Below are 26070 nucleotides of genomic sequence, written 5' to 3' on the forward strand. Positions count from 1 at the left end.
AATTATTGAATCTTACAGGGATGACATCCAAAGTGAGGTGCTGATAATCTGATTTCTATTGAGTTACATTCCCTACAATAAAATTTAAATATATGCTAGACTGGTTTCTGATTATTTGGCAGGATGAATAGGCTATCGAGATGCTGGAAAAGGTTAGCTCTCATATAGAGTTTCATTAGTTAAAAATTACATCTTTGTAGTATAAATTCCTAATATTATCCACTGATTGTCTTGAAAGTTTTTTGTTGCAGTGTTTTTTTTCATTTTTGAATGGATGATTGTTATTGGATGGACAATTTCACAATTGCATATATAGGATTAGTCTCATCAGCCATTGACAATTTCACAATTGTGTATATAGGGTTTGTGCTTTGTTTATGAAACATCTTTGGTTTAAGTGCTGTCAAATGGTTATCCTTAAATTTTGTGTTCTTATAATGAATTATTTACAATATATCTCCTTCAGATATGTTCGAATCCTTGGAGCTTTGTATTTGCGCCTTGTTGGTAAACCAACTGATGTTTATCAATATTTGGAACCTTTATACAATGACTATCGAAAGCTACGACGTAAGCTTGCAGATGGAAGTAAGTTTTGGCAGTTATTGTTTCTGATCAATTTTACATGCCAAACAATGTGCCTTTATTATTATCTGTGTGTTTTTGTTGTCATAAATGTTCAATATATCTTAAAGTTGCAAGTGCTATGAAGATTAGGTTTTGTTGCTCATTTTTAATTTATTTAATCGTTCCTTTATACTCATTAATGAAGAATATTTTGTCTTCAGGTTTTGGATTGAGTCATGTGGATGAGTTTATTGATGAACTTTTGACCACTGATTATGCATGTGATGTTGCTTTGCCACGCGTGCCTAAAAGGTGATTTATATTTTCTGTTTTTTTTTTTTAGTTTTTAATTTTTGAAATGATTAAAAAACTCTCATGCAATAAACAGTTAAAGAAATTATTATTTGTTTGGTGTTGGAATATGTAACTAGGTTCAGTCTTCATAATGTCTTATTTATTCTTGATTTTATGTATTTGATGTAAAGAGAAAAGAAAAATTTATTATTGATATATTTTAGCATGGGTTTCATTCTCAAGGTCAATTTATTTTTAGGTCAAAGCACTCATTGTGTGCTTCTAGGGTTTGTCATAATGTCAAAGAGTCAAAATAGTCATTTTCATATGTAATAGACCCCATTGGGTATCTTGTATCGAGGCAAAATAATTTATTTGAGTAAAAATTGTGTCAAAAGACCCTCCAAGGTCAAGTCAGCCTACAAGAGAACAAGTCGGCGTTGTTGTCCCCCGAAGTGTATACCAAGGGCCACAATGCTCAGGGCAGGGCTGTCACTCTGATCTCTGCCCACTCCGTTCTAGCGATCTCCTAGGCAAGCTAAGGGGGGTAGTCTCTAAAGGTGAGAGGTGAAGGATAAGGGGAAACTTGTTGGGAACCAACAAGTTCTAGGAGATACACTTAGTTATCTTATGAACTTGATTATAATTAATTTGCAAGTGTGATTAATGAGCAATGTGGTTATTAAAGATAGATTTAGTTAATTCAATAAGACACTTAATGAGATAAATAGATGATAGACTAGTGCCTTATAAACAATGCTCAAGACAAATTATAACACTTGCACAAGGATATTTCAAGCTATAAGATAAGTAATGTTGCAAGACCAGCGCTAGTACAAGAAACCAAGAGATTATAAGCAATTAAAATTATGAGCAATAAGACTTAAGGTAAAACTTGCAAGAAAGAAAGCTTGTACTTCAAGTAAAGATGCTTAATTTATGATATGACAATCAAAAGACAAATACATTAAATTGAGTACAAGAATATAAGGAAAAGCTTGCAAGGAAATAGTTAGCCCACAATTCTAATTACAAATAACCAATTGAAAGGGAAAGTTAGATGAATGAATGCAAGAGTAATCTATGTGAGATGCAAAGATTAGATCTAATATGCAAATGAAATGCAAATGTTAGTGCAATGCTTTAATGAGATGCAATTAAAATAATATGCTTCAAAGAGAGAAATGCTAATCCGCTTATGATGAAAAGTACTTTAAGCCCAAAATCACAAGATCAATGAAGCATGTAAAGTTACTCAATGAAACAAAGCGTTTAAGGAGAATGTCAATTAGAGAAATAACACAAGTGCTCTTAATTAGAAATTTGCTCTTTTGTGAAACAAAGCACAAGAATTTATTTAAATGATGAGAGATATAAGCAACTTCAATAGAACTTAGATCTATTAGCCAAATAAATGCTATTTCAATATAAACCAAAGCTATTTAGATCAATAGATGATAATCAAGTGAAGTGCTTAGGCAATGCAAGTTAGAAACAATAGCTAGATGGCAGTTAGATTAACAATGAAACTAGATCTAAATGGTTAGTGAGCTACTCTAACAAATGCAAGAAAATTAAAGAGTTAGGAAGTTAGCATAACTCAAGACTCCTCCTAGAAGATGAGACAAGATACCATGGGAAATAATCCCAAGCTCCCCTAAAAAAAGAAATGATTTTATTAAAGTTACAAATAAAACCCCTTTTCTGAGAAATGAGAGGGCTTTAATAATCTTAGGAACTTTCAAATAGAATTTTAATATCCTTCCCCAAGATACCTATGAGAGAAAAAACTTTATAATAATTTTACAATTTTAACAATAGACTTTATCCAAAAAAAAACAACTTTCCCCCACTCCAAAAAATAATTTAAAGTCTAAAATCAAGGAAAAGTATATGCTAGGGATTAAGCGGAATAAACTTTGTGGATGGAAATTTTTTAAATCCTAAAATCCCAAGCTTAATCAATTCTCTTTTATAAAATTAATTTGCTTTCCCAAAAAACAATATTCTTTCAAACCAAGAATTTGATGAAACCCTTGCTAAACCAAATATTAGATCTCTGCAAAAATGGCAAGGGTTAGATAATAAATCAAAAGCAAGAAAGAAGCCCAAAAGGCTTGCAACCTTCTTTAAAAAAATTTAAATAAAATTTTATGGCCTTCAAAGAAATTGATCTATGCAAAAATGGCCTGCGACCCGAAGCAAAATTATTTGAGCCACACAAAATTAAATCTTGTAATGCAAAAGGCTAGAATAAGCTTTCCAAGGTTAATGACTTCCAAAAATTAATGAAAACTCTAATAAGACTCCAACTGTGCAAGGAAAAGAGGGTTTGGAAATTAAAAATTCAATCTTCCTCTTGATCCACCTGCAAAGAGCTCGTTAGAGAAATCCTCACTCAAGCCTTCAAATCTGCAAACACAAATGTGAGAAAAAAATGCAAACAAATATATATATATATATATATACAAAATGAATGAAAAATATATACAAATAAATAAAACTATGCACAAGAATTTATTTACAAATTTACAACAGTTAGATCAATGGAATATGAGTATAACTCTGTTCCATGATTAGCTAATAACAACTCTAAATAGAAAATTTGTTCTATTAAGCACAATAGTTTAAAGAGATTTGAGATAAATAAAAGTTTCCTCTAGCTTAAGGTCTAGAACCCCTGCAACAAAAAATCGTCAGATAACTCCTTCGAGTAAAATAGAGTGGATCCTCCTACTTCCACTCAAGAGTTGGTTAACTTAAACAAAAACATCTCCTCACGCTTGAGTTCTGATTCATTTAAATATTTTCCACACAACTCAGAAATATTTTGTTAGCTTTAGATGAGACATGAAAAATATAATGAAAGGAAATTCTAGCAACTTAAACAAAAGCACACTAGCCACGTCCAATCCTAAAACATTTTTCAAATCTAATTACCAATGTAAGATAACTATACACTAATAATTCTATGTATGCAAATGAAGTAGCAAATATAATCACCAGTAGAAAATTAAGCTCAAGAATTCATTACCATATCCATAAGAGGAGCCACAATATTTCACCCCAAAGACTTGTGTATTATTATTTCAAAATAGAGAGAGCTTCAAGACCAAAAATCCAAAAGCACAACATCAAGAGATGTTACAATGAGGAGCATATGCTTCCTTATATAGAAAAAATGAGAGCTCTAGAGACTCTTCCAAGTGAATAACGACTAGTTCCATGAAGGTGCACAAATTTGACTTGGTCTTGGGTGATCAAATGCTTGATCCATGTCAAAATAATCTCCACCATTGATTGTTAATATAGTTGTCATTGATGTCAATATAGTGAAGAAGGCAAGGACATGAAGATGGTGATGAAGAAGGCTGGGACATGGTAATGAAGAAGGCAAGGACATCAAGGACATGATGATGGTGACCCTATGTTGAAGAAACCAAACGATGAAGGAGCCCAACACTCTGCCCTGCCTCCATTTCTGCACTAATAAATGATCAGTCACTTTAAATAATATTTTTCTCCATCTTAGAAGAAGAATCTCATCATGAGACCTGGACCATCTTAAAGAGCATAATTTTATCTTTCTAATGAGCTATTATGTGTCCCGAAATTCCAAATAATGAGAGAGAACGAGATTTTACAAATTTGAGTCATGAATCTGCCAGTGAGCTGACCTTACCTAGTCAAACTCATGTCGGCTCAACTAGGAGACACATCTCTTCATTGTTCACGCACAAAAAGGTATATATATACAGGATATGGTGTCGTTTTTGGATTAAGCGATTTAGTGGAGAAAATAAGAAACATATAGTTCACATCTCGTGAACTAAAGAACAGAACCAGCCACCTTAAAGCACAGATTGCAGAGTCTTTTTATGGTGGATTGTGGACTGTTTTAGGGTGGTTGAAGACTGTTTTGTAGACTGTTCTAGTCCTCATCTCCAAGCTGTGGAAAGGGTCCCCAAACTTGACTGTGGGCTAAGTAATTAACCCTCGGACTGGTACATCTGTTGTGAACTGAAGTCTTAACCTTTTTTGCTGCGGTGTATCTATAAGTTTGCTATATACTTGACTGCGGACAGAGTTATTATCTTGGGACAGAGTTCGTATGGTGGTCTGAGCAACGATGCCTCTCCCTACATGTAGATAGAAGTATTGTGCCTTTCTTACAGTGCAGACAATGCGGTGAAGACAATGTACAATTCAATGCTTGAGTGGAGATGATGATCTAATGAAGTAACCTGATGATACTGTGCCTGGAAAACATAACAGTGGGTGTTGTGATCTCAGTGGAGCCCAGAATTGTGGGTATTGTATTGATCGGTGAAGGCTTACTGTGGAAGGCTCGAACCTTAGGAAAGGCAGTCTTTTGGGAAGCTTCTTTCAAGCTCCTATCAAGCTGTGGCAGAGTTTTTTTTTGTGGTGTGACAGACCACTCTCTTGGTGCTGTGACAAACCTTGTTTGGTGTCAAAATTCCCTGGTGCTGTGGCAGGCTTCTATGGTTCAATCTGTGATGAATTAACCCCAGATCAGTGACAAGATATCCCTTGAAGTATTAGAGAGAACTTCAGACCTGTGACAATCTTAGTGCAGCAGTTGATTTGGTGTGTGGAGTAGGGAAAAGTCCTGGTGCAGTGTGATCTTCTTTGGACAGTTGGTGCAGTATGGTGTGAACATCTTAATACAGTTAACATGGTGCAAGAATTTTGATGCTACAGTAAAGTGTTTATGAAGAAGGGTGATGGTGCAGAATAAGGCAGATTGGTAAAGTGAAGTATTGGAATAATTTGAATAGTGGTCTGGTGTAGTGTGGTGCAAGGACATTTGTAAAGAAGAATTGTCACAATCTAGTGCTGAAGTCTTGGTGCGTTGGACAGTGGTGTAGTGTGGTGCAAGGATTGTCATTGTTGAAGTCTTGGTGCAGCATGGTGCATTGGGCAGTGTGATATTTTGAACAGTGGTCTGATGCAGTGAAGGATTATTGCTCATAGGAAGATTGAAGCTTGGGTCTGAAGTTTATTGACCTGTGAAAAGAACAGTCACCTGGAACCTGTGATGTGTGGATGAGTAAGACTTGAAGAAGCCTTGTAAACATCCTTGGAGACATGATGCTGTGCTGAAGTCATCATGAAGTAAACTTGGAGGATTTGATTGGGTACCATGAAGAACAATGGTGACACCTTCTATATGACAAGGTTGTCATTGATGATGTAAAGTGGAAGACTACAGTGAAGCTGAAGATTGACAGGGCTCGGTGAAGAAGATTTTGGGAGCCGTGAGTTACTACCAAACATATCTTGACGAAGTATTGCAGTGGGTTGGAGCCTCAAAAAGACAAGGTTGGTGCCTTGGATGATAGGGTTGGAATCCTAGAGGATCGGTGTCCTCAAGCAACTAGGTTGGAGCCTGTATGAGAGAAGGGTTGGTGCCCTAGGGGTTGGAGCCTCTAAACGAAAGGTTGGTGCCCTAGAGGTCGGAGCCTCACAAAAGTCCAAGTTGGTGCTTGTCAATAGGTTGGAGCCTGGGTGATTGAAGGTTGGTGTCTTCATTTATGGTTGGAGCCCTATATACATTGTATTTGATTTATTAAAGAAATTAATAAAAGCATTTATTCTTATTGTTCATTTTGTGTTTAAAATATAAGTGATCTGATTGGTAAAAGTCACAATTGAAAAGAGTTACTGATTCACCCCCTCTCAGTATTTCCAACATTGATTGTTTGAGAAAAAAATCGAATTCCTTGGTGAAGCTTTTTTCTTGGTCCATGTTTTTTTGACTTTTTCTCCTAGAAAAATCCCCATTCTCTTAACCAACTTGGACAATAAATTCGATTTTCATTAAAAAATCGATTTTTCTGGGAATTAATTCCTTTTTTCTAAGCTAAATTTTCTTGAATTTTTTCTTGCTTGATTTGTGGAGATTCCTTTCTTGGAAAGTGCACATTCCCTTTTTTAATATTTTTCACTTGGAGAGAATTTATTTTCTCTCATTTTTATTTTCTGACCAATTTCTGGCTAATTATTTAACCACTTTTTCATCGGAAAACCAAAAATAAAAATTAATTAATTTTTTGGCTTAGGATTTTAATTTATTTTGGCCAGAAAAATTAATTAATTGATACTAAAGGGGATTAATAATTTTTCCACCCTTAAATATTTAAGCCATGGTGTCTAAATATGAGAGACCATGCACCAAAATATTTTTACATCAAGATAGTACAATTTTAATCTTCAAAGGGGAAAACACCTTTAGACATAAACCCTTAATAATTTACCCAATTCTGTGACACAATATGATCTAGTTGTTATGTAACCAGCTCACAAAATAGAAGAAAAGATAGATCAACGACTTCAAAATAAGCCTCTTCAATGGGGCAACCTCCTTTACGTTACACAAATGAATAATTCTTGGATGATACAAATGACAAAACCTCTTTCTATATATAGGAGTCTAAGGGGTCACAATATAATCAAACCCGACATAACAATAATAATATAAGGGCACAACAATAACAATAGTGGGCTTCTATGGGGCACAATAATAATAATAATATGGGGACAATAGGGGCACACCAATAACAATAAGAGCTACAATGACAATAGTAATGGGGGAATCACTAGTATTATAGGGACCTAATATGCCCCTCTCCTTCAAAAAAGTGTTGTCCTCAATGCTTGAGTAGTTATGGATGCTTCTATATAAAATTATCACCCTCCCACGTGGAATCTTCAGCGGGTAAGTTCTTCCACTTGATGAGATACTCCGAAATTGATCGATTTCGTCGTTGCCGAGTTCTTGTTTCTGTGACTGCTTCAGGTTCCAATATGATTTTTCCTTCTTCGTCAAGTTCTGACAATATTGTTTGAACTGAGAGTTTGTCACCTATAACCTTCTTTAAGCATGAAACATGGAAAACTAGGTGCACTCAGGAAGTTGCAGGAAGCTCCATTTTGTATGCCACAGTGCCAATCTTTTGCAACACCTTGTACAGACCATAATACTTTGGTGATAATTTATTATCCTTCTTAGCTTGCTTGAGGGACATTTGTTTATATGGTTGTAGCCGTAGGAATACCCAGTCACCTACATCAAAACTTTTTTCGCTGCGATGTTGATCTGCTTGTTGTTTCATTCTATTTTGCGCCAAAGTGAGATTATCCTTTAAGAGTTGGAGAACTTGTTGTTGATGCTCGATGTGATCTTCTACTGCTTGAACCTTAGAATTTTCTCTTAAATACGATGTGATGGACGATGGATGATATCCATAAAGTGCCATAAATGGGGTCATTTTTGCTTTAGTATGAAAGGAATTGTTATACCACCATTCAGCCAGAGACAACCATTTGACCCATTGTGTTTGTTTATCAAATACAAAGCAACGAAGATATCCTTCCAAACATTTGTTTACTATCTTAATTTGCCCATCAGACTGAGGATGATAAGATGAGCTATGAGCTAACTGAGTACCAAGACAAGAAAATATTTCTGTCCAAAAATTTCCAGTGAAAATGGGATCTTTGTCGCTTACAATAATCTTTGGGTTTCCATGTAGCTTTTGAATTGTTTCCATAAATGCAGTAGAAATTGTATTGGCTTTAAATGGATGCGATAATGCACAAAAGTGTGCATACTTGGTAAGTCAGTCAACTACCACCACGATGACACTCTTTCCTTCGGACTTGGGTAAGCTTGTGATAAAATCCATTGAAACCTCCTCCCAACGTTGGCTTGGAATGAATAAAGGTTGTAATAGTCCTGGGGTCTTAATTGTTTCAACTTTATTTTGTTGGCAAACCAAAAATTCCGCCACAAACTTTTGAATATCCGATTTAAGGCCATCCCAAAAAAATTCCTTCTTAACCCTGTGGTAAGTTGTTAAAAATCCTGAGTGCCCTCCTAAGGGAGAGGTGTGCAATTCCATAAGAATTTTTTGTTTGAGTTGGGAATTCTTACATATGTATAAGCGATCTTTGTACCATAATGAATCATTTTTCCAACTAAATGTATTAGATGCACTCGGATCTTGTTGTAACTTTTGAATGAGTGCCCACACTTCTTCGTCATTCTTCCATTCATCCCTTGCTTCTTTTATCCAATTTGGTTGGATAATAGAAATGGCACAAAGCAATGTTTCCCCATCCTCATCCTTTATTGAGAGTGCATCTGCCACAACATTTTGCTTTCCGTTTTTGTAGATGATTTCAAAGTCATAACCCCACATCTTTGTGACCCATTTTTGCTGCTCTTCTGAAGATAATATTTGTTCTAAAAAGTATTTAAGACTATCATGATCCGTTTTTACCTTGAAGTGTCTTCCCATTAGGTAGGGTTGCCATTTCTTAAGTGCATGTAGTATTGCCAACATTTCCTTCTCATAAATAGCTTTGTGTAAATACTTTCCTTTGATTGGACGACTTTCAAAAGCAATGGGTCTTTTTTCTTGCATTAAAGCAACAACAATTCCATTTCTCGAGGCATCACATTCCACAATAAAGGTTTTTGTGAAGTCCGACGTAGCTAAGACCGGTGCTTGGCACATTGCCTCTTTAAGATGTTCAAAGGCCTTGAAATGTAGAAGGTGCATTGGTAAGGCCAAAAGGCATGACCAAAAATTCATAATGACCCTCATGAGTTCTAAATGCTGTTTTTGAAATGTCTTCAGTTTTTATTCTGATTTGATGATATCCTGAACGGAGATTCAACTTGGTGACGTAAATTGATCCAATAATTCGTCAATGACAGGAATGGGAAATTTATCTTTAATAGTGAGCTTGTTGAACTCCCTATAATCCGGACACATGCTCCATGACTCATCCTTCTTGTGCACCAATACTACTGGAGCAGAGAAAAAACTTTGACTAGGTTGAATTATACCAACCTCTAACATTTCTGAAACCATACGTTCAATTTCACTCTTTTGGGCATAGGGATATCTGTAAGGCCTGATGTTTGGAGGAACACTTCTTGGAATCAAATGAATAGCATGATCATGATCACGAATAGGTGGGAGGCCTTTGGGAATCTCAAATACCTTGGAATGATTGTCCAAGACTTTTTGGAGATCTAGAGAAATAGATGATTTCGATGTGGGAACCTCTAGCGAACATAATTGTGCAATTATGCCTCATTGTTCTTTCTTTAAAAGCTTTGTCATTCCGTTAGAGCTGATTATCTTTCTCGGTTTCCCTGTGATACCCCTTAATTCAACTTCCTTTCTTTCTGAAGGAAATTTCATGAAAAGTTCTTAAAAATTAAAAGCTATTGTACCCAAAGATTGTAGCCATTGGACTCTTAGAACAACATCAACACCACCCATTGGAATGGAAAACATTGGGCTATTCAATACATATTCTCCCATGGATAGCTTGATATTATGGCACTTTCCAGAGCAATTATGGTTCCTCCACTTGCAACCATTACTTGACACTCTGGTGCTGGATATAGGAAGCAATTCAATTCCTTGGCTATCTTACAATGAATAAAATTATGGGTACTTCCCGAATAAATCAACACTATTACCTTTTTCTTCTTGATATGTCCCTCTATCTTGATAGTTTGAGGAGTGGTAATTTTGACCAATGCATGATATGGTCAGATTTATTTCTTCTATCTCTAGGGTTTGTTCCTTGTGTATATCTTCTTTTTTTTGACTTTTCTTGTTCATTTTCTTCCTCCTCTTCACAATCTATGTAAAATAATTTCTTCTCAGCACACTTATGACCTTTAGTGTATTTTCTATCACAACTGTAACAAAGCCCTTTTGCTCTTTTTTTCTTTCAATTTTTGTGGTGTCAACCTTGTAGGTTGTGGAAGGCTAGGGGCAACAACACTTTCATCTTTATAGTTGTGAATGGTAGGCTTCCTTGTTGCCATAATTTCACTTTCCATTTTTATTGCCAACCTGAATGCCTTCTGCAATAAATCAGGTTCCCAAAGGCGAACTTCATGTTGGATGGTATCTTTTAAAGTCCCTATGAACACATCAATCCTATGCTCCTCTGGAATATATTTTACCCTTATATTCAATTTTTGGAAGTCCTCAATGTGCTCCATTGAACCCTTTTGTTTGAGATTTATCAATTGGCTAAAAAAAGTGTTGCTTTTTGTATCCTCATAATATGCTATCATTTCTTCCGTAAAAATTGCCCAAGTGACAATTTGTTTATGAGAGAAAAGCCATCGATACCATACAAACTGATTTGGTTCCAAATAGAAAGTTGCAATGTGTACGTTTTGTGTGTTTTTCACATTATGAAGATCGAAATATTGCTCCATCTGTAGTATCTATGTTATGGGTCCTTGCCATCAAACTTCCTCATATCGATCTTTGGAACATGGCGGGTCTTCAATCCACCGTTAGAGTCTATGAAATCATCATTAACATTTCTTTTGTTCTCATGAGTTTCCTTTACTACCCTTTCGCCATTAGTAAGTATTTCTTGTAGCAAATTTGTCAAATCTGTCTTCAAATCTTCCATGTTGCCTTTAAGTTTTTCTTCTATACTATCCATCTTAGCGTCCAAGCCTGTCTTCAAATCTTCCATTTTTCCTTTAATTTTTTCTTCTATACCATCCATCTTAGCTTCCATGCTTTTGTTTAAACCATCCATCTTAGCTTCTGTTACTTTTTGTGCGAGTGGATTTTGTTGCACTTGGTCTCGTAATTTTGATATATCATGTTGCATTTCTTCTTCTTCTTCATGAGTCATGCTAGAGCTTTCAGGTTGCTTACTAGGTGTTTCCACTTTCTTTCTTTGGGGCATCAATTAATGATAATAATTCTTCACTATGCCCTTTGAATTCTTTCAAACTAATTTTTCAAACCAAACTTATGCAAAATTTTAAAAAAACTACACACCTTTTTTCACTTTGTAGGAACTCGATATTGAATCTGTTGTATCTCTGTAATTACGAATCTCCAAGGTCTGAAATTGCGTCTTGCGGTAGCCCTATGAGTCCTTTTTCCAACCCCGCAAGTCTGTTCCACATTGGATTCTCTAAGGAAGTCTTATGCCAAATCTCCCACGATGACTTGATTATAGACTGGTTCAGTAGAGCGAATTTGTACGAAGTGCCACGTGTCACTGTTTCGACCTTAGGACCTGAAACCGATACAAAGAAAACTCCAGGCCGTCCTTTTGTAACTTCGTACGAAATTTCAATCTAATGCTCAGAGGGAAAGTTATGACGATTTTCCTCAGGTCATCTGTTTGAAATATAATTTGGGAGCTTGCAAATACCCTAACTTCCTTGGATCCTATCTCCGAAAATATAGCGAGAAAAGATCTGAAATTCGGACCCGAGGTTCATCGAGATTTCGGCTCAAATGGGTTTTAATTTCCGCTTCTGAAACGTCGTAGAAAAATATTTATAGCGAAAATGCCATGATGACCTATTTGGAGCAGCAAAACCCTAGAATCCAAAGCTCTGATACCAAATTTTATGTAACCAGCTCACAAAATAGAAGAAAAGATAGATCAACAACTTCAAAATAAGCCTCTTCGAGGGGGCAACCTCCTTTACATTACACAAATGAATAATTCTTGGATGATACAAATGACAAAACCTCCTTTCTATATATAGGAGTCTAAGGGGTCACAATATAATCAAAGCCGACATAACAATAGTAATATAAGGGCACGACAATAACAATAGTGGGCTTCTATGGGGCACAATAATAACAATATGGGGACAATAGAGGCACAACAATAAGAACAAGGGCTATAATGACAATAGTAAGGGGGGAATCACTAGTATTATAGAGACCTAATAGTAGTAGACCAAGTGATTTGTAAGAAAATAATTTACCCAATTCCCTTAAATTATCCTCAAATCACTTTTATAGCAGACTCTACTAAGAACACTAGGACTCACCTAAGACCTTGACGATAAATTCCACTCTAGCTTTGGGGTGAGGCTGGAGGGAAAAACTTTGCTGATCATCCATGTTTAGAAAAACAGATAATCAGTGAGGTGAAAAACCTCCTAGAATGAAATTTGTCACCAAAATAATAGGTTTACCTAGGTTGTTACATAATTAAACGGTCATACTAATCATTTACAATAAACTTGTAGAATTTGGGTTTACAATTCTGATGAACTGACGAATCATGATGATGAATCTTGGATATTTAATTGCTCAAACATGATGGAATTCCTTTGCAAAAATGTGTACTGCTATATGGTAGTTGACACGGAGTGGTCTACAGGCCTCATGAAGGCAATTCGTACCTCTTAGAAGCTTATATATAAGTGCATTCGACCTCATTTGAAGGATACATCCAAGAAATTCGATCAACCAAGAGAAGAAGTTCGATCACGAGAAGGAAGCAACGAGAAGGCAAGAAGGGAAGGACGAAGAGCAAGAAGAAGGAAGGAAGTTGAAATCGAAGTTTTTAGGTCTCTATCTCTCTCACACGTGCGAAGAAGAACTAAGGTTTCTGAAGCTGCGAAGTTGCTATGTCGAAGTTGTTGGAAGCTGCTAGGTCGAAGTTGTTGGAAGTTGCTAGGTCATAATTGTTGGTGAAGCTGCTAGGTTGAAGTTGTAGAAATAACTGGGGGTCGAAATTTCAGTAGTAGCTGGAAAGCCGAAAAACTGTAGCTGGAAGCTGTTTTGACTTTGAAGGAAAAGCTCATCAAGAAGGAAGGGTCACTTGGTCTTGGAGGTGTCTCAGTCTTGGGTTTAAAGGTCACTGAATTCATCATTGGAAGATTCTATAAGAAGAGAAAAATTACTTGTGGGTTTTCCTCTCTAGGAGAGGTTTTGGCCCTGGCTAGTAGCCTATATCCTGTGTCCATTTGTGTTATTGATCTTCATAGTTTGGTAGTTGTTTGATGATAAGAACACTATAATAATCAAGGGAAGAAGAAGCTAATTATAAATACTACAAGTTGAAGTAAAGAACATCACAAACAATTATCAAAGTAAAGAGAAATCAACCTAATCTAGTTGCTCTAGATTTTTCAACATGGTTTTAGAGTTAAGGTGACAAGAAGAGGCAGCTTGAAGATCACTCAATTGAAGAAGGATACATAAGGACCAAATACAAGAAGAAGAGCATCAAGGAGGACTAATCAACACATCACAAAGACTCTATCATCTTGAAGGAAGAACTCTTGGAAGAAGAAAGGAAGACCTCAAGGACCCTACATTCAAAGAAAGAAGGACCCTGCACATTTGAAGCATCTTGGGAAGTCTATCACATTCTACATCCAAAGGAAGCAACAAGAACACTTCATCATCAAAACAATCAAAGTAATCTCCCTCACACTGAAGAAAGGATCACATCTCAAGCATCTTTGAAAAAGAACATCTCTCCTTATATTGAAGAAGAAGCATTGTCATTCTTGAAGAAGGAAGATAATCATCAAGAAAGACATATAGTGGAAAACATCATTATCAAAGAAGCATCCTCATTTGTCATGTAAGTACTTTATATTTCATGTCTCATTCTACAAACCAAATGACTACTTTCTGCAAGGAGAACAATAAACTTGTTGGGACATCAAACTACCTTGCATGGAAGAAGAGAATAGATTTGATCCTCATAGAAAATGAAGTTATTGAATATGTCAAGGGCTCAATCACCAAACCTCCACAAGAACAATCTCAAGCATTATCAAAGTATATGAAAGGAGAAGTAAGGGCTCAAAGGATCCTCATTGAATCAATCAAGGATTCTCTCATTCCCTATGTAGCAAAGTTGAAGACATCAAAAGAAATATATGACAAGTTGGTGGAATTGTTCTTTGTAAGTACAACAAGAAAAATAATATCTTTAAGAACTGAATTATAGAAGATGAAAGTATCAAGGGAAGAAGGGGTAGCCTCATATCTCATGAAGGTATCTCAAATAAGAGATCAACTACAAGAGCTAGGAGAAACAATGTCAGATCCATAGATGACCTCTCTTGTACTCAATACACTACCAGATGAATGGGGCAACTTTGTATCAAGCATCTATGGAAAGAAGGAAGCCACTCCATTCAATGATCTGTGGTCATTATGTAAGATTGAAGAAACCAGATTAAAAGCAAAGAATGACGTTGGATCAAATGAACAAACACAAGCATATGTAGCTATGACAAGGAAGAAAGAGAAATTTGGAAAGATTGAACCTTAAAAGAAATTTCAAAAGAAAATTGACATGTCTAAGGTTTAGTGCTATGAATGTAAGGAATATGTGTTGGATGGTGTTGTCATTGATGTCAACCCATGGAGTTGACTGGGTTTGATTTTGACTAAAAACACCAGTCATTGATGTCAAATAGTTAATGAATGCTTCCTAGTAATTGTCGGATTACATCAAGTTGCAACTCCATTGTTTTCCATGGTCTTTAAAATGGAAAACTAAGTTAGAAGGTTTCTAGGAGATGTTCAATTAGGATTATTTGAGATTGTGAGCAAATAAGATGAGCAATATAAAATGAAATAAACTTTAATAACCATCAACACATGAGATAATGATAAGCATATATAAAACAATGCCTTCAAATATTGCTTTAAGAATAAATAATACTTGCTCAAAATAAAATGAAGTGTTTCAAATTGAAACACAAACAATCTTGTCAATCAAACAAAAGATGTTAGCAAGATATGATATCAATGCAAGATATAAAATATGCTTTCAAGAAATGCTTTTTAAAATATATGATCATTCATAAATTCAAAGCATGCAAAGAAGCAACATGGAAATGATTTGCAAAGGAAACAAGTTAGAACTTTACTTGCAAAAATAAATAAGATGATACTTGCCTAAATAAAGTATTCAGTTCAAAACATATTCATCAATAACAAGTACATGGATGATTTGCAAGTAAAATAGTAAAATGAAATGCACCTAAACTAAAATGTGATGCAATTATCTTGGTTACTTTTAATCTAAATGCCTAGTCGAGATGTGACCTTTCTTCTGACTATTTTGAAACAAGTCTCTTATGTAGGTTGTGGAAGGGGTCCAAGAGAAAGACAACGAAGACTAATTAACGATACCTTCCTTGGATTACCCAACACACCCGATGCCTCCGGCGCTGCAGAGACTATGGCTCTGACGACTGTAAGGTTACCGTGTTAACCACATAAGAGGGTCTATGTACCTCAAGTTGATGAAAGAAAGGGGTCCCTAAGAAATGTCTTTCGATCAAAGCTTATGCTTGGAGGTAAATTAAGTTAAGATGCAACTACAAAAATGCCTAATATGGTATGCAAGTAAGTTTTCTAGATAGAGATTTGCAATGCTTTCAATATAATGGAAATCGTGCTCAAAGTAAATTGCAAATATAAACTCAATTGGAAAAGAAAATTAGCTTGCACATGAATTAAGTAAGATTACTAAACGCTTTGCTTCAAGTAAATGGAAATGTGCCCAAAGAAAGATAACTTTGATAGTTTCTCAAGATAATGCAAGATACATGAGCTTCATGAACATGTTAGATTGTAAATTGCTCAAGATAATTGCTTTGACAAATAATAAACCAATAACCTACTAAAACAATGAAGCTTTAAATTTGTATGCTTGCAAAATGAACAAATAAATTGAAATAAATGAGCATGTAAATAATGAGCCTTATTGTGAGGCCAACATGAAGCAAATTGTTAGAGTAATTAAGTCAACTTTGCTACCCGAAATAAGATGCCTTGCATAAAATAAATGGCTTTCAAAAGTAAGATTTAGAATTGTGCTTGAAAGCTAAACTTGAAATGGCAAAGCATGCAAATAAGTAACAAAAGAAATTCAGAAAATTAGCTTGTGAAGGTGATGTTGTGTTAATTTTAAAGGCGTGCAAAGATAAAACAAGCTCAAGATTAAACCACCTACATGTTCCTCCTTTTGAAAAAGGAGAAAATGATGCCTTGGGTGAAAACCCAAGCTCCCACAAGAAAAACTAAGTTTTTATTAGATGTTACAAGATGAGAAGCCTTCAAGAGGTCTCAAGTAAATCTTCAAGAGGAGTTTTTACAATTCAATGATGCTTCTAGGGCTCTAGATCTTCTTCTTGAAAGTCAAATTCAGAAAATGAAATAAAATGAGAAAGCTCTCAAGATTGAAGAAGTTAAGTGTCTCTTGATGTATCAAAGCCTTGACTCCAATGGTGAATGAAATGTTGCACAAAACAAAGAGCCAATCCTCCTTAAATTCCCACAACCTCCCAAAAAATCAACCTTGGAAAGAGTTGAAAGGTCCTACAAGGAAAAATGTTCGAGTTTGTGTGATCCTTTTTTGATTCTCTTATCACCAACACTCTACCTATGGGCTGCAAGATCACTAAACAAATTAGTGTAGAGTGAATATGAAAACAATTAAATAACTTACAAATAATATACAAGAAATCAAATCAAGTGATGAGAGTGAATCCCAAGGCAAATGGTGACAATCCCAAAGCAAATGGGTGACAATCCCAAACCACCTTCATGCAAATTCGAATTTCCTAGAGAGGCCCACGCAATCCTTGAGAAGAGCTACCTTGTTGTTGAAGAGGGACAAATGTATATGGGAGTGGAGTGGTAGGAAACCACTCTCCACTAATCTTTAGTGAAACTCCAAGTCAAAGCCCACCAAAAAGATGACTCACCAAGGCAATTCGAACTCCTTTCCTCAATAATTGCATTTTCCCTTTGAGAAACTTGTGGTCCCCTCCAAAAATTCGATTTTCTTGGAGCACATGTCTTTTCCTTGATTTTAGGAGTCCACATCACCTTGGGACTTCAATTTAACTCATCAATGATTTTCCACCTCATTTAGCATGTGTGGATATTTATTTTTCTCCATTTATTTAATTGTTGGCTTAATTTATTGCTACTTTTCCCACTAAACTTAGGAAAAGTGGGTTTTGAGGGTCTAGAACACATTTTTAACCTCTCAAAGTGTGTCATAGTAGAAAGTTGAGGGTGAGAGGTGCAATTTTTATTACTAATACCCCATACAACTTCTTTAAATATCACTTATTACATTTCAGATACAAATTTTATTCCAATTTCTGCCTTGCGAGAAATAAAAAAAATAAAAGATGACCCCCTATACCTAACCAAATTCCACAAAACTTTATGAGTGATTTAGTATGGTAATATGAAATGAATCTAGACACTAGGACTCACCCAAAACCTCACCATCAAATCGTACTTTGGCTTTGGGGTTATGCTTGGAGGAAAAAACTCAATTAATTATTAAGTCCTCATAAGGAGATGATAACTAACCAAGTGAAAAAAACATCCAAGAGTAATACTCACTTGATGATAAGCTCCCAGGCCACCCATGCCTGTTACTTACTCGACTCCTCATACTAATATCACTTTTACATTGTCCTCGCAAGGATTGTGGAATTTGAGTACAACAAAAAATGATAAGAAGAAGAAATAGAGTTGAAAAACTCAGAAGCATGATGATCTCTGATGGTACAAACAAAAATTGGTATATCCTTGGGCATGGAGTCTTCAAAAATCTTTAGGTGCCAGTCCGGTGGTCAACAGTGCACACTTTCAAGAACTAGCAAAGTGTAAGATTCGACTGATTTGTTGGACAATCTTTGTTTTTATTGCCTTAGAAAAAATTTGTGGCTTGGTCTAGAATCTAGATGGTAGGTTGGAAAGGTACCTTGTAGGAAGAAGACCATAGGTCTGTTTGTGTCAAACCCTCAACCCTCAACCCTCAACCAGGGCTAGGTTGCAGGCTTATTTTGACAATGGTTTGATTCTGAACTAGCGAAGGCCAGTTAGGTTAAGGCCCGTCCCTCTTGCATTACAGAACTCTGCCTTAAAGGGTTTCAACCAAAGCAGTTTAATTATTTCAGGCACTATCCTATTCCTGCGGCTAGGGCAACCTCTAAGATGCAAGGGTTCTGATCAACATAGTTAACAAATTATGTGACTATATTCTCCTTTGTGTTAGTCAGTTGTGATGCGATTGCAATGCTTACCTTGACTTATAAACCTGATTCTTTACAGTGACACTTACAATCACATAATAAAGCAGAGCTGGACTTAATGATCTAGGATATGCTTACACAACAGTTTGACAACAGTGAAGAAGCATAACCTCGAGTGAAAGACATCCTGTGTATATGACAGGACATTAACATGTAGTGACTATATGTGATGAACACATTGATATTAATGTAACATCTTAATTTGACTTGACATGGTATGAATGAAACTGATTGTGGCAGTGACAACGTTGACTGTGATAATATTTAAGCAACAACATTCATATACTATATGACTTTTGTAATAGCTATGTTTGTTGACAAAACTGAAAAAGGTGAATTGAGTTAATACCTAGACATAACTAATGGACCTAACATACAAATGCTTAACATTTGACCTGATACCTTAACATGATATGTTAAGTTTGACTCATAGACTGATAAATGTTTGACAGTGAGTTGACAATTGTTGGTTGTAACAAAAATTGTGAGTTGTGACAATTGTTAGCCTTGGCTGAGTGCCTACTTCTGGTGTCATTGATCTTCATGCCTTTGATTTGATGATTGCTTGATGAAAAGAAGATAAAAGAACACAAAGAAAGTTAATAAGAATATAAGAATATCATAAGTAATTGTCATTATAAGAAAATCTTTTTGCCTCCAATTTTCTAACATATCTATGAGTCTCGACTTACTGGTTAGGGCAATTTTCTGAGCAATAAACTCCGAGCTTTTTGACTCTTTTAAAATTAATTATGAAATTATTGACAATGGCTCATATGCTTGCGGTCTTGTGTATTTTGGGACAAAATTCAGAGTGTTACCTTTGATCCTTGTGGATCACCTTTGCTCTGAAACATCTAGCTAAGTTTGGCCTTGTTTTTGTCTTGTAACATCTCCTAGCAGGCCAGTAGTACGAGCCCCAGTTTCATTCAAATTTTAGTCCTCAAGACCAGTCCACTGTGCATGTTTTGGTACTGTTAATCGATGATCTAAACCCTATAGAGTTTGTGGTAAAGTTCAACATCTTACACCTGCACCCAACCTTTATTTTTGTGGCATAGTGACGCTAGTTGAAGGAACTTTGTAACATTAATTCTAGGCTGTCTTCATCTTGACTGAGGTTGAGGCATCAATTGAAAGTTTTTGTGTGCACCAGAAGTTACATGTGGAAGCAGATCTAGAAGTATTATTGAGGCTTAAGGCCATTGCAGAGATGAATTTGACACAAATTCCCGAAGTCTGAACTTAGTATTTGGATGTTGACTTGGACAACGTCCTAAGAAGTATTGGTATTGAAGATTGTAAGGTGGAGAAAGGGTTTCAGTTCGAATACAGTTTTGAACACATAAGCTACATCTTCCAACAGTTAGAAGGGTTTGGGATTAAAGATGCTGTTTTAGAAGGGGTTTCACTGTTATACCATTTGCAAGAAGTCGTTAAATATTATTAGTTTGCAACAAAGGGTTTACTGTCATATCACTTCGTTGTAGTCTGGTAAGGATTGTTATCATTTACAAAAGACACAATGTCATCTGAAATAGTTGTAAAGGCACATTAAGGGAAGCAAAACAAAGTTAAGGGCAGAAGTATATGAAGGGAAGAAACATTTAACAAGCAGAAGCATCACATCATCTTTAGATTGCAGGTATGTTATGTGGCAAATTTGGAGTATTCATGGTTGGTTTGAAGTTGGGCATTTATATGTATTCATCAGTAGTTTGATATTGCACAGTTGAAACTGGGTCATTGTCCCAGGTACGGGAGCCCACATCTTATTTTTCATTTTTTATATTTTGAAGGTGGTTGGGTGGTGCAAGGTAGGTGATTGAAGTCACCTTCAGGTTTTAGCCTAAAAACGTGTTAGGGTGGTAGGGCCAAGTTGTAGCTTGCAGTGCATTGGAACGTCCTTCCGATAGTAGCTGCTAAAACATGGTGTTGTATTCTTCCTTTTAGTAGTTGGAGCTACCTGATAAATCTTGGACACTTTTCTAGAGTACTAGGGAGTTGGGTCTTCCCTTTCAGTTGGCGCTGATGTATTGTACTCATAAATATTATTAGAGAAGCGTTCGATGGTTTTTATCTTGGAAGGGTTTCCACCTAAAATTTGTCATGCATTGTTGTTCTTTGATGTGTTGAAGTTTCAAATGTTTAATGCTCTAAAAATTAATAAATACTAATTGTAATAAGAAACACTGATTCACCGCCCTCTCAATATTTCCATCAATTGGTATCAGAGCAGGTCCCTACACAATTGGTCTAACCATTGAAGGGAGATCATGGAGTACACTAAGAATGGAGTTCTATTGTTCAATGGGAAAAAACTATGCACTATGGAGTGGAAGGATGCAGATATATATACTTGCACAGGGATATGATATTTGGAGCACTGTTGAAAATAGTTACGCTGCACCAACCTCTCCTCCAACAGATGAAGAAGGTAAGAAACTCGTCGAGAATGATGCTAAAGCCAAGAATTCCATTTTGAGTGGTCTTTCAAAAGCTTTCTATGTCAAGGTGTTGGCTTGTAAAACAACTAAGGAACTTTGGGGCAAGATTCATAAGATTCAAAGAAGCAAAACTTCAAATTTTCAAAGCACAATTTGAACAATTGAAAATAAGAGAAGACAAGAACATTGCGGCCTATTTTCTTCGATTAAACGAAGTAACAAATGCTCTGGAAGGATTTGGAGAACCTTTAGATAAAAAGGTTATTGTGCGAAAGGTTCTAAGATCTTTTCCAACAAGATTTTATCCCAAGGTTTCTGTTCTAGAAGATGGGCCAGATTTAGACAAACTCAGCATGGACGAGCTACATGGGATTCTTACAGCTTATGAAATGAGGACTGAACAGGAAGATCCATCTACAAGTGAAGCAACATTCAAGGCCTCAAAGAAGACAAGTAAAAACAAGCAGGAATCAAAACAAAAGCCCAATCAAAGTAACAATGAGGACTCAGATGAAGAAGTAGCCAACCTCGTAAGGAAGCTCAAGAGAGGAACCGGTAAGTACAAAGGTAAGCTCCCTATATTGTGTCTTAATTGTGGAAGAATATGTCATTTTGCTTCAAAATGCCCCTATGTAGAACATTCTGACAGTGATGAAGAAGATGAAGCTCCCAAGAAAAATCAAAATCAAAAGGGGAACAGGAAACAAGGCAAAAACAAAATGCTAAGAGAAGACAGTTCTGCATTTGACAGTCATAGTGATAGTGATTCATAATAGGTGTTGTTTATGGCATTCGAAAATCAAGATATCTTTGAGGATGAAGAAGATGTGGAAGCAAAAGTTGACCTCAAAGGCAAATTGATAGGTGCTCTTGACGATTTGTAGGTAGAAAGAAAAAATGTCAAGAAGTTGCAAATAGAAGCAAGTAAATTAAAAGAACAATATGAAGATCTCGTAAAGAAAGTTGAGGACTTTGAAAAGATAATCATCGATCTGAAAATACAATTAGAAGAAGCAAAGAAGATTGAAGAAACATTCAACAAGGAATTGGAAGAAAGCTCCAAGACAAGAGAAAGACTGGAAGCAGAAATAGTCTCCCTCTGAAAGGAAGAACAAAAGAAGGATGTCCACCAGGACTTTATGAACAGTTCTAAGATATTAAGCGAAATCATCAAGAATCGGAGGTCATGTGACGACAAAACCGGTTTAGGATATAAGACAAACTTTGTTAAGGGATCAAGCTCCATGATAGGGAAGGAGGATGAACATAAAAGTTATGCCGACGCTGTCAAAGAATCAATTAGGAAGCAACAATCATTCTCAACTTAGGATTAGCTAACTAGAAGGATGCCCAAGCAACAACTAGCTAACAACTAGCAAGAAGGTCCATGGAGAAATACACCACCTAGAAGATTCCTTTCTTCCAGGTATCAAACTATCTTTCTTGGTGTTTGTTACTCTTGCAACAATTTTGGGCACAAAGCTGTGAATTGCAATGCTAGAAACAAGAGAACCTATGAAAACCATCCTCAGAACAACTATGTCAGAAGACCTCATGAAGATCAAAATCAAAACTACAACAGTTTTGCATTACTAAACAATGAAATAGAATGCTACAAGTGTAATAATTTTGGACATATAGCACAAGATTGTCGGATAATGCTCCTTTGAAAGAGACAAAGCCAAAATTCAATGCTCCTTCAAAAGTATGGAAAAGGAAAGATGAGACATGCAACCTTGCGTTTATTGTCGAGTGCAAGAAACATGAATGGTTAGTTGACAGTATGACAGGAGACAAAGACAGGTTTATAGACTTGTGAAAGGACAAAGATGGAACAATATCATTCATAAATGATGGATCATCCAAAGTTTTGGGAAAAGGCACAATTAAGCTTGGAGAATGCCTTACTCATTGAGAATTTGAATCACATTTTGTTGAGTGTGAGTCAAATGTGCGACTAGGGGCACACAGTTCTTTTCGACTCCAAAAAGTGTGAAATAAGAAAGAAAAAGATAGGTAAAGTGGTGGCTACAACATCTCAGGGACATAATAACTTATATTATCTAGATGAAATTGGAAAGGAAACATGTTGCGTAGGAAAGGAAGATGAAAGTTGGCTTTGGCACAGAAGAATGGGTCACATTCACTTTGACAACCTTGTCAAGGTCAGCAAGAAGGAAGGAGTCAAAGAAATGCTTGAAATCACAAAACCAACAAATGTCATATGCAAACATTGTTGGCATGGAAAGCAAACCAGGGTCAAATTTAAGACTAAGGAACATTCTACCTCAAAGCCATTGGAGCTAGTGCACATCAACTTATGTGGACCCATGAGAACTAAAGGGATGAAAGGTGAGCTTTACTTCATATTGTTTATTGATGATTATACTCGAATGACAACTATCAATTGCATAAAGAAGAAGCCCAAAGATTTTAAGCATTTTGGGATATACAAAGAAATGGTTGAAAATGAAACTTATCTGAAGATAAAATGCTTAAGATTGGACAACGGAGGTGAATTCACATCCAAGGAATTTCAACATTACTGTGAAGAACATGGCATTAAAATAAATTCTTAGTCGCCAGGACACCTCAACAAAATGGAGTCGCCGAAATAAAGAACAGGATTGTAGTAGAAATGGCCAGGACTATGCTAAGTGACTCAAAATTGAGCAATATTTTTTGGGTTCAAGTAGTAGAAGCCACAGTTCATATTCTGAATAGAGGAATGCTTTGGAGTAACAATGACAAAACCCCCTATGAGCTATGGAAAAGAAGACCAGTCAATGTCAGACATTTCAAAGGCTTCGGGAGCAAATGCTATATAAAGAGGGATGACTCAAAGATTGGCAAGCTAGATTCTTGAGTGGACGAAGGCATATTTGTTGGGTACTCCACCAAAAGCAAGGCATACAAGTGTTATAATCTGAGACTCAACAAAATAGTGGAAAGCATCAATGTGACATTTGATGAAGGCTATAGGACACAAACCAACTAAGATTCAACAGAACAAGAAATCGAAGAGCCAAGGAAGGAGAAAGAATCATTAGAGGAAGAACCAGAGGAACCAACAAAAGAGCAAGGAGAAATTGATCAACGAATCTCTCAAGCATCTTCTAAAGCACCTAAGAGATGGTACTAGAAAAATCACGCATCAAAACAAATAATTGGAGACATAGATGCAGGAATTGGAACGAGAAGGTGGCAAGCACATATGGCAGAAGAAAGACATTTTTCATTGTTATTAACCATTGAGCCTAGTAGTTTTAATGGAGCTAGCAATGATGAACACTAGGTGAAGGCCATGAATGAAGAACTTGATCAAATTAAAAGGAATGACACATGGGCCAAGGCTGAAGGAGAAAAATGTCATAGGTACAAAATGAGTCTTCAGGAACAAGATGAATGAAGATGGACAAGTTACAAGGAATAAAGCTAGACGAGTCCGTAAGGGATATGCACAGGTGGAAGGAGTCGATTTCAAAGAAACATTTGCTCTTGTAGCTAGAATTGAACCCATCTGGATGTTCCTAGGATATGCTTGTTCAAGAAGAATCAAAGTATATCAGATGGATGTCAAATCAACCTTCCTGAATGGAGAATTGGAAGAAGTTTACATAGAGAAGCCTAAAGGATTTATGCTTACTGATAAGAAAGGCTATGTTTGTAGGTTAAAAAGCCACTTTACAGTCTTAAGCTAGGCCCGAGATCATGGTATGCTCGCTTAGACAAATATTTGCGGAAGCAAGGTTTCAAAAGAGGAAGTGTTGATAGCAACTTATATATTAAGATTGAACAAGACAACTTGACACTCATAGAAGTATATGCGGATGATATTATTTTCGGCAATGATGATGACAGGTTGAGTAAGAAGTTTGCTGGTGACATGCAGAAGGAGTTCAAGATGTCCTTGGAGAATTGACTTTCTTCTTTGGACTTCAGATTTCTTAGGAAGAAGATGGAATATTCATCTCTCATTCTAAGTACATCAAAGACATGTTAAGAAAATTTCGAATGGAGGATTGCAAACTAGTTAGCACTCCCATGGTAACAAGTTGCAAGCTAAGTAAAGACGATGAATCTAAGGAAGTTGAATAAAGATTATATAGATCAATGATTGGTAGCATCTTGTATGTGACAACTTCTAGACCAAATGTGATGTAGGCAGTTGGACATGTTGCACTATTTCAAGCAACACCAAAAGAATCTCATGTCCTTGCTATAAAAAGGATCTTCAAATACCTCAAAGGAACAATTGATTTTGGCCTATGGTATCCTAAAGGAAATGAATTGGTTATTACAGCTTATACTAATGTAGATTGGGCAGGTTGCATTGATGATCGCAAGAGCACCAGTGGAGCAACTTTCTACTTGGGTGGATTTCTTGTGTCTTGGTTGAGTAAAAAGCAGTCTTCAGTCTCCTTATCTACAACAGAAGCAAAATATATAGTAGCAACAACATGTTGTACTCAGGTCCTCTGGATGAAACAAATGTTGCAGGATCTGCAAGTGAAGTTTGATGAGCCCATTCTGATGTTCTGTGACAACACCAATGCCATCAATCTCTCCAAGAATCCTGTCATGCATTCGAAAACAAAACACATTCCTATCAAATACCATTTTGTTTATGAGCAGGTTGCAAACAAGAACATAAAGGTAGAGAACATTGGGACAAAGGAGCAAATAGTTGACATCTTCACCAAACCTCTACCTCGTGAGACTTTTGAGTACCTTCGACAGAAGCTCGGGATTTTACCAGGTCCACATTGATCTTCATCTCTTTTAGTTTGGCACATAGGGGGAGAAAGGCATATCATTAGAGGAAGGAAGTAGTCA

At 36.1% G+C, this 26070-nt stretch overlaps 1 protein-coding gene across 2 annotated transcripts in view; it reads left to right on the forward strand.

The window, feature by feature from the left end:
• LOC149185551 (uncharacterized) overlaps positions 1–26070 on the forward strand; it is a 172205-nt gene that overhangs the window by 44370 nt on the left and 101765 nt on the right. For both annotated transcript variants that reach the window (XM_089410725.1, XM_089410724.1), the window contains exons 3-4: positions 467–588; positions 789–879. In XM_089410725.1, coding sequence (XP_089266851.1) covers positions 467–588; positions 789–879 — 213 coding nt within the window. The remainder of the gene's footprint in view (positions 1–466; positions 589–788; positions 880–26070) is intronic.

Source organism: Pinus tabuliformis, chromosome 3_1 (genome assembly GCF_031772625.1).
Source record: "Pinus tabuliformis cultivar Carrire ecotype Pingquan chromosome 3_1, CPIR1, whole genome shotgun sequence".
Classification (NCBI taxonomy): domain Eukaryota; kingdom Viridiplantae; phylum Streptophyta; class Pinopsida; order Pinales; family Pinaceae; genus Pinus; species Pinus tabuliformis.